Source organism: Rhagoletis zephyria, unplaced genomic scaffold (genome assembly GCF_001687245.7).
Source record: "Rhagoletis zephyria isolate East Lansing unplaced genomic scaffold, Rhagoletis_zephyria_1.1 Rzeph_scaffold_00317, whole genome shotgun sequence".
NCBI lineage: Eukaryota > Metazoa > Arthropoda > Insecta > Diptera > Tephritidae > Rhagoletis > Rhagoletis zephyria.
This window is the reverse complement of record NW_016157401.1, coordinates 226,782-239,790: the sequence shown is the minus strand read 5'-3', so window position 1 is coordinate 239,790 and position 13,009 is coordinate 226,782. Positions and strand designations below refer to the sequence as shown.

General features: G+C 36.6%; 1 protein-coding gene across 4 annotated transcripts in view; it reads right to left on the bottom strand.

The window, feature by feature from the left end:
* The window catches only part of LOC108358952 (putative uncharacterized protein DDB_G0282129), a 48,633-nt gene that overhangs the window by 14,663 nt on the left and 20,961 nt on the right, over nt 1-13,009 (bottom strand). For 3 of the 4 annotated variants that reach the window (XM_017610503.1, XM_017610502.1, XM_017610501.1), the window contains exons 2-4: nt 3,087-5,455; nt 1,906-2,158; nt 799-1,829 (exon numbers count right to left, since the gene is read on the bottom strand). In XM_017610503.1, coding sequence (XP_017465992.1) covers nt 1,435-1,829; nt 1,906-2,158; nt 3,087-4,982 — 2,544 coding nt within the window. In that variant the 5' untranslated portion in view covers nt 4,983-5,455 and the 3' untranslated portion in view covers nt 799-1,434. The remainder of the gene's footprint in view (nt 1-798; nt 1,830-1,905; nt 2,159-3,086; nt 5,456-13,009) is intronic. The other variant, XM_017610500.1, reaches the window with a different exon arrangement.

Genomic DNA, 13,009 nt, shown 5'->3' with positions numbered 1-13,009 from the left:
TAAAATGATGTGTGTGCTTCGTGAACATGAATATCGAGTTTTTTTCGGACTTCGCGCTACTTTAGTTTTCGGATTTTTTTCCTCATCTGAGTTTTTTATGACCTTTCGAGAATTTCTCGGCATCTTGCTAGGGTTTTTCGCTTTTTTGTAATTTTTCGGGATTTTCCTGGCACTTTACGAAATCTTTCATACTTATGTTTTGGAAACTTGCTGAATCGTTTTTAAAATTTTCGGACCTTTGGGCTTCTTTCGGAGCCCTTGGAATTTATTCGTTAATTGTCAAACTTAGAAATGTATAAAAGATAAATAGCAAAAAAAAAAACTGTCTGCTTCAAAAAAGAAAAAAAAAACTCAATATTCACTTTGCATCTGTAAAAGCGTCTACCTTGCGATCTCTACATATTACCTATGCTCTATAGAACAGCCATGGGCACCGTTGGCAGAACTCCATAAGCATGTGCAAAGTTTTGCAAAAAGTTCTGCCTGCGCTGCCCATCACTGCTCTAGAAACAAGCATACAAACGTTCATATGCAAATCCGCGTATGTGAGGTTCCATAAATTATTTTCTAGAGAGTAAAAACACTCATATTTCAAAATGGTTCTCTTTTTTATAAAGCAATAGCACCTCTAGTATATTTCAGGACGAATGGATAAAATTGAGCCAAGAGCTTGTGTGAGCAAATTCAATTTTTGGCAGCCAATGTCAGTTACGAGGTTTTGCAGAATGACGATATACGGTTTTATACTTTAAACGACGATATACATATGTATTCAGTATACATATTGTAAGGGCTTACCTTAAAAATAGTTGTAGTTATTTGGCTCACAATTCCCATAGTAGATCGCAGTTTGCAGTTCGCAGACTCCTCAAAATTAGACATTTAATATTTTCATTGCTTGCATCTTGGCATGAATCTCGAATCGCTTAAATGCCAATCATGGTGAAACGAAAAAATCCCATATGTATGATGTGTTTGATTGTACTGGAGTTCTTGAAATATATGCGCACATTTGAGTGTATGTATTCACTCACACATATCATTATCGTCCAGTTTTTAATGTGTTGTATTTTTAACGATAAACTGCATTTGTTTGATTAGATTTGATTTGATTTGGTTTCTGATGTGTTCAAGTTTTTCTTCTAATATGCAATTTGTAAGGCGTCAAACTGAATGAATTCGCTGATCAATTCGCTTGCATTTTTATGCAATTCGTATCATTCATTCTACAATATAAGTATTCTATGTTTTTATTTTGTTGTTATTCGTATTTCGTTTCATTATTACTATTTGTAGTAAAGTCATTTTCTTCTCGTAGATAAAACATTACATTATGTATAGAAATTTTGTTGAAACCATAATACATAATCAAACAGCATGAATGCTTTTTAACACTCCCCTCTACCAACGAGAGAAACACATCGCATATCGCATTTATACTTCCTCATCATCAGGTCCTTCAATTAAATCGTCCGGATCGTACATAACAATATTATCATCGGTTTCTTTTGCCTCAGGATCGTCAACTTCTTCAGCAGCTGCTAACGTTCCATCTTCGGCATCACTGCCCAGTCTTCTACGCTTTTGCTTAAAATTATTGATTACGTTATTGCATGAACGCCTGCGCTGTAATGTTGGCACACTTTGGGTAGTTTCAACGACAATATCGCTATCTAGCACCTCCTCCAATTCAGTAGTGTCAACCAAAGCCGCCTGTTGTTGCTTAATACGCAACTGTTCCAACTCTTCGGGTGAGCGTTTTTTGCGAAACTCGTAGACCAGTGGGAAGATATGTTCAATAGCAGCCTGCACATTAGCAACACTAGCAGCTGGAATATTTATATAAAAAATTCAAGTTCCATTATTTAATAATAAAAGCAAACCGACAAATTTCAAGATTCTCACCCGTCACAGTAATACTGCCGGTGGAGAAAATTTTCAAAGTAGCCTTTGGAAAGCGCAATTTATATGTAACACCTGGATGCAATTCGGGCTCGTAACTCGCCTCTTTCTTGTACCTTTCAGAGAAGTTTAAAATTTTAATGGCCCACGGCATGCTGCATGTGCCCAGTACGTTCACTACTCGGAAATTGTGAAAACGGGCACGGAACCCAAGTTTTTCAAGGACGCGTGCATAACGGCGTGCTGCAATTTTCGCCTAAAAGTAAATGTAAAATGAATTCATGAGTGTAGATGAAGTATCCAATTATATTAGTATGTTGTTTTCAAAAATAAAAATTTAGGATTACCGTTAATTTCTTCATGATCCAATTATCGGTTCTAAGCCAAATTAGTATGGGACCACCCAGAAGATAATTTAGATAGGTATTCTTAAGTAAAGTCATTCTAAGAGGCCTGCCCAAGAAGAGTTGAAAAACGTGCTTCCTTGCATGCCTTCTATAAGGGCTTATCGCGAATGCATAAATTTATATTTTTTAGCATTACAAATGAATTTCAATAAACATTGCAAAACCGCCCGTCGACCAATTGCAAAACCCCTTTTCGTACGGCACTCAAATTTTACAGGAGCGAAAAAACGGTTTTTCTTTGAAGGCATTGCCTTGATAGGCAGTATTTTCTTTAGCTATTATTTTACAAATTTTTGCCATAAATTTCGATGCCTGGAGATCTGGGTTACCAAATTTAATTTTTGCCAAAACGGCGATTTAGGCGGTTTTGCAACTGTTCGATGGGCGGGTTTGCAAAACATCGAAGAAATATTTCAAAGATGCATGATTTTTATAAATTAAAGAAGCAACTTTAAAAGAACTCCTCCAAACGGCCTTCTGAAGTACGTCCTTTAAAAGCTCTTCTGGAAGGCCTTCCATGGGTAGCGAAAGAAGAAGCCCTTTAATTTGTGCCACTCCATACAAAAAAGAAAGGAGAAAAGAATATAGAGTGGAAGGCCTTTCGGAAGGGCTTTTTAGCTCCTGATATTATCTACTGAGCACCTTTCCGATAAAAGATTTTCGAAATCGGTTCACGTGGTCCAAAGTTATGCGGTAACATACATAAAAAAATATTCCGACGAATTGACGTCAGTTAAAAATATATATACATACATATTCAATCATACTCTAACGCACCTGTTCTTCAGATGTGGCACCTGTGCAGGTGATTCGACCTGATGACCAGATGGACGCAGTCGTATAAGGTCTTCGCAGCTTCATTGTCACCATACCGTTCTCGCGACGATACTCCACATTGAGACCCTTGAGAGCAATATCACGCAGATTCAAATGGCATCGCACACTGAACGAGCAAACCACGTTGTTGATGACAATGTCAATCTCCGGTTCAACCTCAGGCTCAGCAGCTTCCGTGATGGCAGTGCCATCGGGTGTGGCAGCAACTGTTGTCGCAGGCAGAGATGTGGCGGGTATAGTACGAGAGTGGGCAATTACGTGTTTATGTTCCTCAGATTGTCCCTGCTGCTGAGATTGACGTTGTTGAATTTGGTTTTGGTTATGTTGTTGATGCATTTGTTGTTGGGCCTGCAACTGCAACTGTTGCTGCTTTTGCGGGAATACAGCTGCAGTTGGTAACGTTTTCACTGATAAAGTTGCCGATGTGGATGTTGTCATAGTTCCACTCTTGGTGGTGGTGATGCTGTTGCTGTTAGGAACTAAATTGGGAACACCGTTAACTTGCGTAACAGTCGATAGATTGCGTGAAGTCGCAGCCATGTTGGCTACTGTTGTTGTTTTCGTGGCCGTCACTGTCACCGCATTGCTACTGTGAACGATGGGCTTAACTAGTTGTATCTTTTGTTGTTGTTGTTGTTGTTGTTTTTGCTGCTGCTGTTGCGTTTGTTGTCTAATTTGTTGCAAGGCCGAAATGTTTTGGCGCAGTGGTTGTTGTTGCAGCTTCACAGCTTGTATGGCAGGAGAATGAGAATTATGATTAATTTGAGACTTATTAGCGATAACGGCGGTCGCTGCAATATTTGTCGGTGGTTTATTCAAAATTTTAGCATGCTGCAGGCGTTGTGTAGTGTTACCAGCGATTATAGTGTTATTGGAGCGATTTATGAGTACGTGAGTAGTTCGGTTGCCAGTAGCTTTTGTGGCAACAATTGTTGATGTTGTAGTCCCGGTACTTATGCTGGACGTTGGTTGTTGCTGATTGCTGAATTGCGAAAAATAACGTGTTGTAGGCACTGTTGAGACAATGCCTGAAGTGGTTGGATGTTGAGTATAAATTGTAGTTGTTGCACGGCTAGTTGGAGCAGATGTCACTACATTGTTGCTCGTAGTTGTTTGTTGTGCGGCTATTTGCTGTTGGAATTGTTGCTGGAAGCTACTAATACTACCGCCAGTAGAGACCATCGTGGTCGTTTGGATGGGATGCACCGCGGGACTGGCAGTTGCTGCCACCAAGAAATGTCCTTGCGTCGGCGTGCCACTTCCTCCACCTGTGTTGGCGCTGGTTATCAGTGCTAAGCCACCACCGCTCGTCGTTACAATACTACTAATCGGAAGCGTAACCATTTCGTGCGGCATTAAAACCCGGGCACCCGATGCTGTAGTGGTTGTGGCAACTGTACTGAGACCCGAACTTGTTGAGTTTATTTGTTGCTGTTGTTGTTGCTGCTGGTGCTGGTGCTGTTGTTGCAACAACTGTTGATACTGTTGATAGTTTATGATACTACTAGCACCGGTTGCACCATTTGTCAGAACAATGGCCTGTCCTGTGGACAACACTATGTTACTTCCAACACCGCTAGCACCAAGACCACCAATATTTGACGCCCCACTGGCGCCAACGACAGTTGCAAGACTTGCACCACCGACCTGAGATGTTCCGGCCCCAACACCACTTACGAGACTACCAACAACTATACCTGTGTTGTTGACGTTGCTTCCCGGATTGCCGTTACTGCTGCCATTACCACCGCCATTGATAAGAGTCTTCATGCAAGTAGCCTTATTCTGTTGCAACAACGTGGCCATACCAATGTTGCTGCTATTAGTGATATACATTTGTTCAGTCCTCGTGACTGCTCTCGTTTTTTTCTAGTTTTATTCGACCTTTCGCTTATCACTTGCCTTTACTAGACTAGGTCACTTCCTAGGTTTCTATTTTTTTTTTGTCAAATATGCAGTGTAGTTCGGTTGATATGCTTGGAAGCTGTTTATTTAGCTTGCTTTTCTTATCATATTATTTGTTTGTAAGTATGGTTACTTTTTCATGCGCTTGTCACAAATTTTGAATAAGATGTCTTTATTCAATGCGAGGACAAATATTCGTTATAAATTGTTAGATGTTTGCTCCGTTGAATTGCCACTTGCTTGGGTCTCAGTGATACGTGTTTAAAAGCTTTTGGCTTTCTAATATCATACTGAAGTAAATCTTTTGACTGTATGTATGTATTTCATTCCAAATACTAGAAAAATTAAGTCTTCCTTCCTTTCTCCTTTTGTTGATTCCTCAAATAATTGTTCCTTATTGCAGTCTGAAAACGAGATATTTTTAGGTTAGGAATCAATAGTAAATAAATAGGATAATGAGGAAATGTTATGTACACAACCAGTTAAAAAAAGCTAGATTAATTAATATATCTCCTAATCAGCGACAACCAATAGGAGCAAGAGACAATTTCAAAAATATTAAGGAATTTAATCCATTCATATGGACAAATAAAAACACTTAATTAGTAATGGCAACGATTTATCATTCGATTATTTTTCTCCAATTTACGATTTAGTTGTATCGGAGCTATGTTTGTAATTAATCGATTTTTAATCGACTAATTGTAAAATAATCGTAAAAATATTTTCAAGAAATGTGAATTCTGTAGTAGTCTGAAGTCCATCCATCGAACATTCTTTTTTGCTAACTGCATTAACTTTACTTGACCCAAAGTTCAAAAAATTAATTTCAAAGATCTGTTAGCATTGGCCTCAGTAATGAAATTCTCGCGAAATGAAACAATGTGCGCAGATGATTTTATGAAAACGGGTATAAAGTCGTCACCAGAGTGTCCAGATTGGCCGATTTAGCGTTAATCTAATGATTTTTTTTGAATATTTGTTCTAACTGTCATAAATTCCCGTAAAAGTCGTAAAACTTGCTAGAGATGTTTACGATTTCTTCGCACATAGTGCTAAAAGGGTGAATGAATTTGCCGAGTTTCAAAACTACGTTGGTGTTAAAAGTCTTAAAATTTTTCCAGTGTCGAACGTTTTGCTAGTTATCGCTGTTGCAAACTGGTAATTTTTTACTGTTCCAGTAGAGCGTGCTGGAATTATTTTTCATATCTTGTTTCGATGACGGTGGGAACCAAGCACGAGCTATTGCCAAAAAACTTGATTCCGCACCAATAAAAATTCATTATTAATTTTTGTCAAATATTTTGGATAACGTCAATAGAATGAACATAGAATTTCAAAGTGAATCATACAGATTGTATAAGTTATATAAAAATTTTGAAAGTAACTTTATACTTATATTGTCGTTTATGGTCAAACTAAAGGCCGGTTGTTGTATGGTTATTACTAATTGCCGGTTAAACATCATTATTGACGTTTTTGACATTATGCATATAACATGTGGCTGATTAAGCAGTCGCTGTATTTAACCGGAGCTTCTACTTCCGATTAGTGCTAATCAGATATTGAACAACCGGCCCTAGACTGTATACTAATTAACCTAGCTGATATAGAAGTTTGTAACCCAGATTATCATTTACCTTTTAAGGAAGTATATATTACTTGTGCCGCACAGACGTATATATAAACAGCACATTTAAGTAAAGTTCAAATTTTAAAAATAAAAAAATATTCAGTTATGTTATATTGAACTTTGTTTATAAATAAAACAGAATTTAATTTTAACAGTGAAATTTTTAAAAGCCTTGCATGTATTGATGCATTGTCATATAAAGAAAGCGCTAATTCAACATTTTTACTAGTTTTAAACAATTTTCCTAACTTGTAAAAAAAAGCGGCTAAAAGAAAATTTTTATACAATAGCAACTTTTGAAATTGGATAATAAAATAGATATCGTTGAAGTAAGCAATGGGGAGTAAGCAAGCTAAAGAATGCTTTAAATAATGATTTAAAAGCTTGAATTCTGAGTCCTATAAGAAAAAAAAGAATTAAACTAGAAAAAAGATTATATATGTATAAGATATTTTTATATTATACTATTACCCAGTTGAACTCATACATGTAATTATTTATTATTATTATACTAGTACGAGGTACAACTGACACGTGTACCTTTGAAATCAATAAATGTTACATTGTTTTGGAAAATGGATTTTCTTAAAAATTATTGGTTTTATTCCATATTGATACTTAAAATAAAAAAAGTTATACATATTGATACATTTTAAGTCTCTTCTCTGCTATAATTTTTCACAAGCCCGCGGTCATACTGGTGTCACCCTTCTCTTCTGCGACCAGGAAATAAAAAATATTCGAAAGGAAAATTGCTTTTGGGTCAGCTAATAGCCTTCTCTTTTCATCCAATCACAAAACGTATTTGGGCAAAAGAGAAAGAACCCTCCTGATGCTCCCACTCGTTACAATTATAACGTGTTGTCTCTTCTTATAGATTTACGTTCTTTGCCCTAAGCTAGTAAGGCTTATAGTCCCTAAGAGCACAACTCCACACAAGATTTTCAGGCATTCCGCATTTTTCAGGCTGTCAGCTATATTATTCAGCTATTGCTGAAAGCCTGAAAAGCGCAAAACGCCTGAAAAGCTTGTTGTGCGGTTGTACTCTAGGTGCAGCCAAAAGCCGACTTCACATAAAGATTTTTTTAAATAGAAATCTACGCAGCCCGGAGTCTTCACTTTTATGCACAAGAAATGTTATATACCCTTGGCGGGCCACTTCTTCTCCGGCAACAAGAAAAGGCTCAAATCAGTGCCTTCATCTACTCAAAACAAGCGAAAATGCAAGACGTTCGTCCACCGAGGTGAACACCAATACTCGGCAACGGAGTCTCTCTCCCACCACCAATCCAATACCGAATTTGCGCTCCTTAACGTGGCAACTGTAGTAGACGTGGTAAAGCTCCACGCATACTTCGCCTTGCCCCGTCCATCGCATTTCTTGGATGGCGGTGATGTCAGCCTTGGTCTTCCCGAAGACATCAACCAGCCCGGCAGAGGCACCTTCCCCATTAATGATCCAGATATTCCAGGTGCATAATTTATTATTTTTCATTAGGCGGGGTTTTAACGTGACGTGAAACAGGTGTTTGGTCGCTACACAGAGGATACGTTCTCCGACGTTCTCAGTCGCAATTTGAACCGTACGCAAAAGAATCACTTCTAGCCACTCCCAAGTGAATGACAGTCAAAAGATTTTCCCACTTTCGTGGAATTCTGCGCTCGGATTAGATTTTACCTGATATAAAAATAATAATAAATAATTGCTGAGCGATTATTCGCTTGCTCTACGGAAATGGCTTTTAGAATTTTTTTCTGGTAATGAGTGGAATGAAAAGTTTTCCCTCAGCTTGTTAAAGATTTCCAAATAATGATGGGTGCGCACGAAAGAGTCACCAATAGTGACAATGCCACGACATTGTACGAAACATCAGGCGAAATCAACAACCGACCAAATAAACCCCAACAACTTTTTCAGTAACAGCATTGCCATGTGCCATTGTAATAAGGGGAATGGGAAATTTGGAACATTTAAGAGAGTGAGAGTTAAAGAAACTAAAATATAAGAGCGAAGGAGAGGCTAAAGAAGCTGCATGCTTTTGTTCAATAGCCTGACCAGTGGCGTTATCTTCTTTTTTCGCTTTGTAGGAAAAATACGCATCATATCACTACTGGTTAACGATCTAACCTTTGATGCTATGGCAATCAAAAATACAATATTATCGATTATTGGAAACTATATACGCAATTTATATATAGGCAAGGAAATACCTATTGTAGCAACATGCGAACGGTTAAAAGAATAAAGATCTTAATATTTTTATTGTAGTTCATTTTATGCTACTATTTTGTTTACAAAACGCTTGACATTTCTTCAAAATGTGTGTCCTATTTTTTCAAAGATTTCTGTATACATTTTTTACGGGATCTATTCCAAAAAACCTATCAAAATACATGTACGTATGTGCATGTGTGTACATGTTTATACATTTAATTCGGCCAATTAGCATGCTCGTTTTATTTTTATAAATACATACATACATACGTACAAATGTACATATTTTTAATTTCGAGTAAATTAAAGCAACTGCGAGAGTTTTTTCGGAATGCGCAAAATACTGGCATTTATTGCTTCTACTCTATCAATTTGTTTCTGTAGAATCGCCATGATGCACCTAATTGCGTCAGCGACTGCAACCGGCCGAATAAAAAGTGTCATTTCAGCTTAGCGCTAGTCAGGCGCGCCACCGACTGATACACTGACAGAGACTGCGACGCCAACGCTGTTCCACTTTATGTTAGCAATTTTGCCCTTGACCCAAAATTGTGCATGAATATGAGCAAACGAACTTAGTTACAGATGTAAACATACAGAAATTCTTTGAGTGCAACAATATATCACAAAAAAAATGGACAAGTATTGGTAACATATGTGTGAGTAATAAATGCATTTTTTTAGATTAAACTTTTCTTATTTTTGGAGACTGAGTTCCTAATACTCACGTTCTATGTTCAACCAAGTTTAGAACTAAGCAACTACTTTTTCCTTTTCTTATTTATTTTTTCTTTTTTGTAAAAGTATTCTTTGTCGGCTTAACATCTACCAAATTGTCGCGATGTCAATCTTGATGTTTATGCCGAAAGACATATGGCATACAAGATTGCGGTGATTGGGCCCTGTCTCACGATCAATATTTATTGACGTGAACCAAGTATCGCGATATCTATTGACCGTCTAGCATGCAATATTGATGGATCGTAATGCGGATCGCAAAACATTTAGAAACTTAGAAATCAGGATCCCAGATCGCAATACTGCCAATAAATATTGAGCATGGAGCATTTTCAAAACGCGATCCATACATTTCGTCAGTACATTTTGCACTCTCATATTGTCGACATCGAGAACGTGTGCTGAGAATGAAGAAAAAGGACCATGTAAAGAATGCAAGAACTATAGAATACATTGCGCATTTCTATGATGACGAAGCAACAGCTAATTCTGTCGAACTCGTTAAGAACAAAATATCGGTACTCCTGAATGCGGCACTTTTGTCTATGTACATCGTTTAAAGAATGTACTTCATTACGTCGTAATAGGGCCAGTTTTTTTGTGCCAGTTTAAACTTATATCACGTAAACTGCGTGTATGTTGAACAGCTGGTTAACATTTGATAGGTTAATCTTAGTTTAAACCAGCCAACGCGAGCGTTTAAGCTAAGTTAAAACCACAGCAGTACACTGAAAAACTGGCCCATAGAAAGATGGATTCTGAGGAATAAGCAAAGAGAGGGCTAGCGAACTACTTCGTATATTTGGATGTGTAGAATTTGTATTTTATCTTTTTATATTGGTGGAGCAGAACAAATCAGTGACAAATGTTATTACCAGATTAACAACAAAAGGCTAAATATTAAGTTCATATTTAAGGGGTTTCCGAGTTATGTAATACAAACTGAAATAGGAGGGTTTCTTTCTTCAATCAAGCTTTCACAAGATTCATGTGTTTACTCCGATCCTTTCAGTTTGAACACTTTTTGGTCCATTTCACTCTCAAGGAAATGCTAAGAATATGAAAATAAGTCAGACAGCATGAAGCCATTAACTAAAAATAAGGGAAAATATATAAACAAAGGAGTGCTTATGAAATATCCCAGCTCTATGCTATTTAAAGCTTTTGTAGCATACATATATAAAAATTTAAATGCACATACATATATATGTACATATCTTTAATTAAAATGTTAATTGGCAGTTAGGCCTAATGATGCATATTTCAGCGTATGTTTATTAAAATGAATATAAAATTTGTAGCTTTCAAAACACTGAAACGTAAATTTTAAAAACAATTAAACAATGGGATATATATTAAGTGGAATATATAAGAACTGTAAATAAATAAGAAACAACTTTTCGAATCATATATGAAAAAAGAAAACACAAAGAATGAGCAACAAGCTTCAGTACGTACACTTGTGGTCAGCTGATTAAGTTAGGTGACATTTTGACCGGTTTTGGTTATTTTTCTTTTGTCTATTTAGTGTTTATAATTTTGTTTATTAAAGTTCAGCCAATTACCTAACCGGCACCACATAAATCCACATTCCAGACTTCGTAAAATTTTTTTAAAAATTAAACAAACTTAAACAATCACACCAACAAATTTTTAACCAAAATGTTAGGTATGGAATTTTATAGCCTGTAGGCTAAAACGCTAGTAACTCGCGTTGATTTCTAATTATTATTTTTAGCTGACGATGCTAGGCATTTTCCTCCATATAAAAGTAATTGTCGAGCATACTTTTTATGGGAGAAAATGCTCAACGTAATTTTTTGCGTCTTGAAGTTTTCACTGCGACGTATTTAGATTTAATGGGCTATAAAACTGCATATCTACTGCATAAAGTTTAATTTTTTACACACTCTTATAAAAAAAATATAAACATTAAGGGCCGGTTACTCAATGTCTGGTTAACACTAACCTCCGGTTAAGCATAGTTATCGACGTTACCGGCTCCCTGTTATTCGCATGGAGTCGAAGTCGTCGATAACGATGTTTAACCGCAGATTAGTCCAGACATTGAGTAACCGGCCCTAAATAGTTTTTTGGTTTTGTTGTCTTTATGGCCTTATAACAACTATATTGTTGCTTTTCAATATAAACATTAAATAGAGAAATGATAAGTAGCCAAAACTGTTCATAATGCCACTTAACTTAATCCGCTGACCACAAGGGTATACACTTTTTTTAATCTGATGTTGATTTCGTAATTGTTGCCATCCCATTATTTCTCATGCGCACCATGTCTGTTCGAATATTCTATTATTAAATTTCAACTATCTCATTGAAAAATCATCGCAGAAGACAATGAAAATGCATAAAAAGGGTACGGTTTAGTTATTTGCCCAATGTTTTTAGGTGATTTTGTCCAAATGTGTCCGGAATCAATAAATTTTGACATGCACGTGTATTCAAAGAACGAGATTTTATTTAAAACAAAAACTTTCCGAGATTTAATTTATTAGTTTTATTTTGAGATATTTACCTCTTTTTTAAATTTCTGAAATACGTTATTTAGCTGTTTAGGCGGCTACAATATCCAGACCGTAACTGAGCCAGAGTAACGCGGTTCTCTCTAGGTAATTGAAGCTCCGGCCCCTATTGCGAGTGTCGACTGGCAGTAGAATAGAAATTTGTCGATCGAGTCGATCATCTTTTATTTTGCTATTGTGTAACTTGATCGATAAAAATTTGTACTATTGTGAATGGTGACGGAATTCTATACAGCTGTTGGTTTGTTTACATTTGTTTCTTTAATGTTTCATTTACATCATTTTTAAAATAATTGCTTTTATTATAAAATTTAAAAAATGGACACAGTTGAAATATGCTTTAGTGATGAGGAAGATGATGTGGAAGCTAATAGATTAGTAGAGTTGGCTAAAGCAAGGAGGGAATTGCGAGATTCGTCGGATCCCATGGAGTTGGAAGATGAAGTGTATGTACATATATGTGAATTTTATGAATAGAAGTTGCGTTCCCGATGCTTCAAGGTTTTTAGGTTTTACAGGTTTGCAGGAAAAGCTGTTTTAAAACTTTAACATACAAGTGTAGTGAAAGAATTAAACTTTAATTTAACAAAGATTTCAAGTTTCCGAGCATTAGTTAATTAATAAATTATGCAGTTTTTTGTAAACTTTGATGTTGGTTCTGCGCAAAAACACTGTAGATGGCGTAGCCGGAATTATATGCACAAGAAATATTGTATATCTTTCACAAAAGAAGCGGAGCTTCCTCCCCTGCTCTTTACGGAAATTCCTTTGCCTATGTCCTCACTCTCCTGCATCAGCTCGACCAACCGCGCAAGTTGCCTTTTGTTACTTA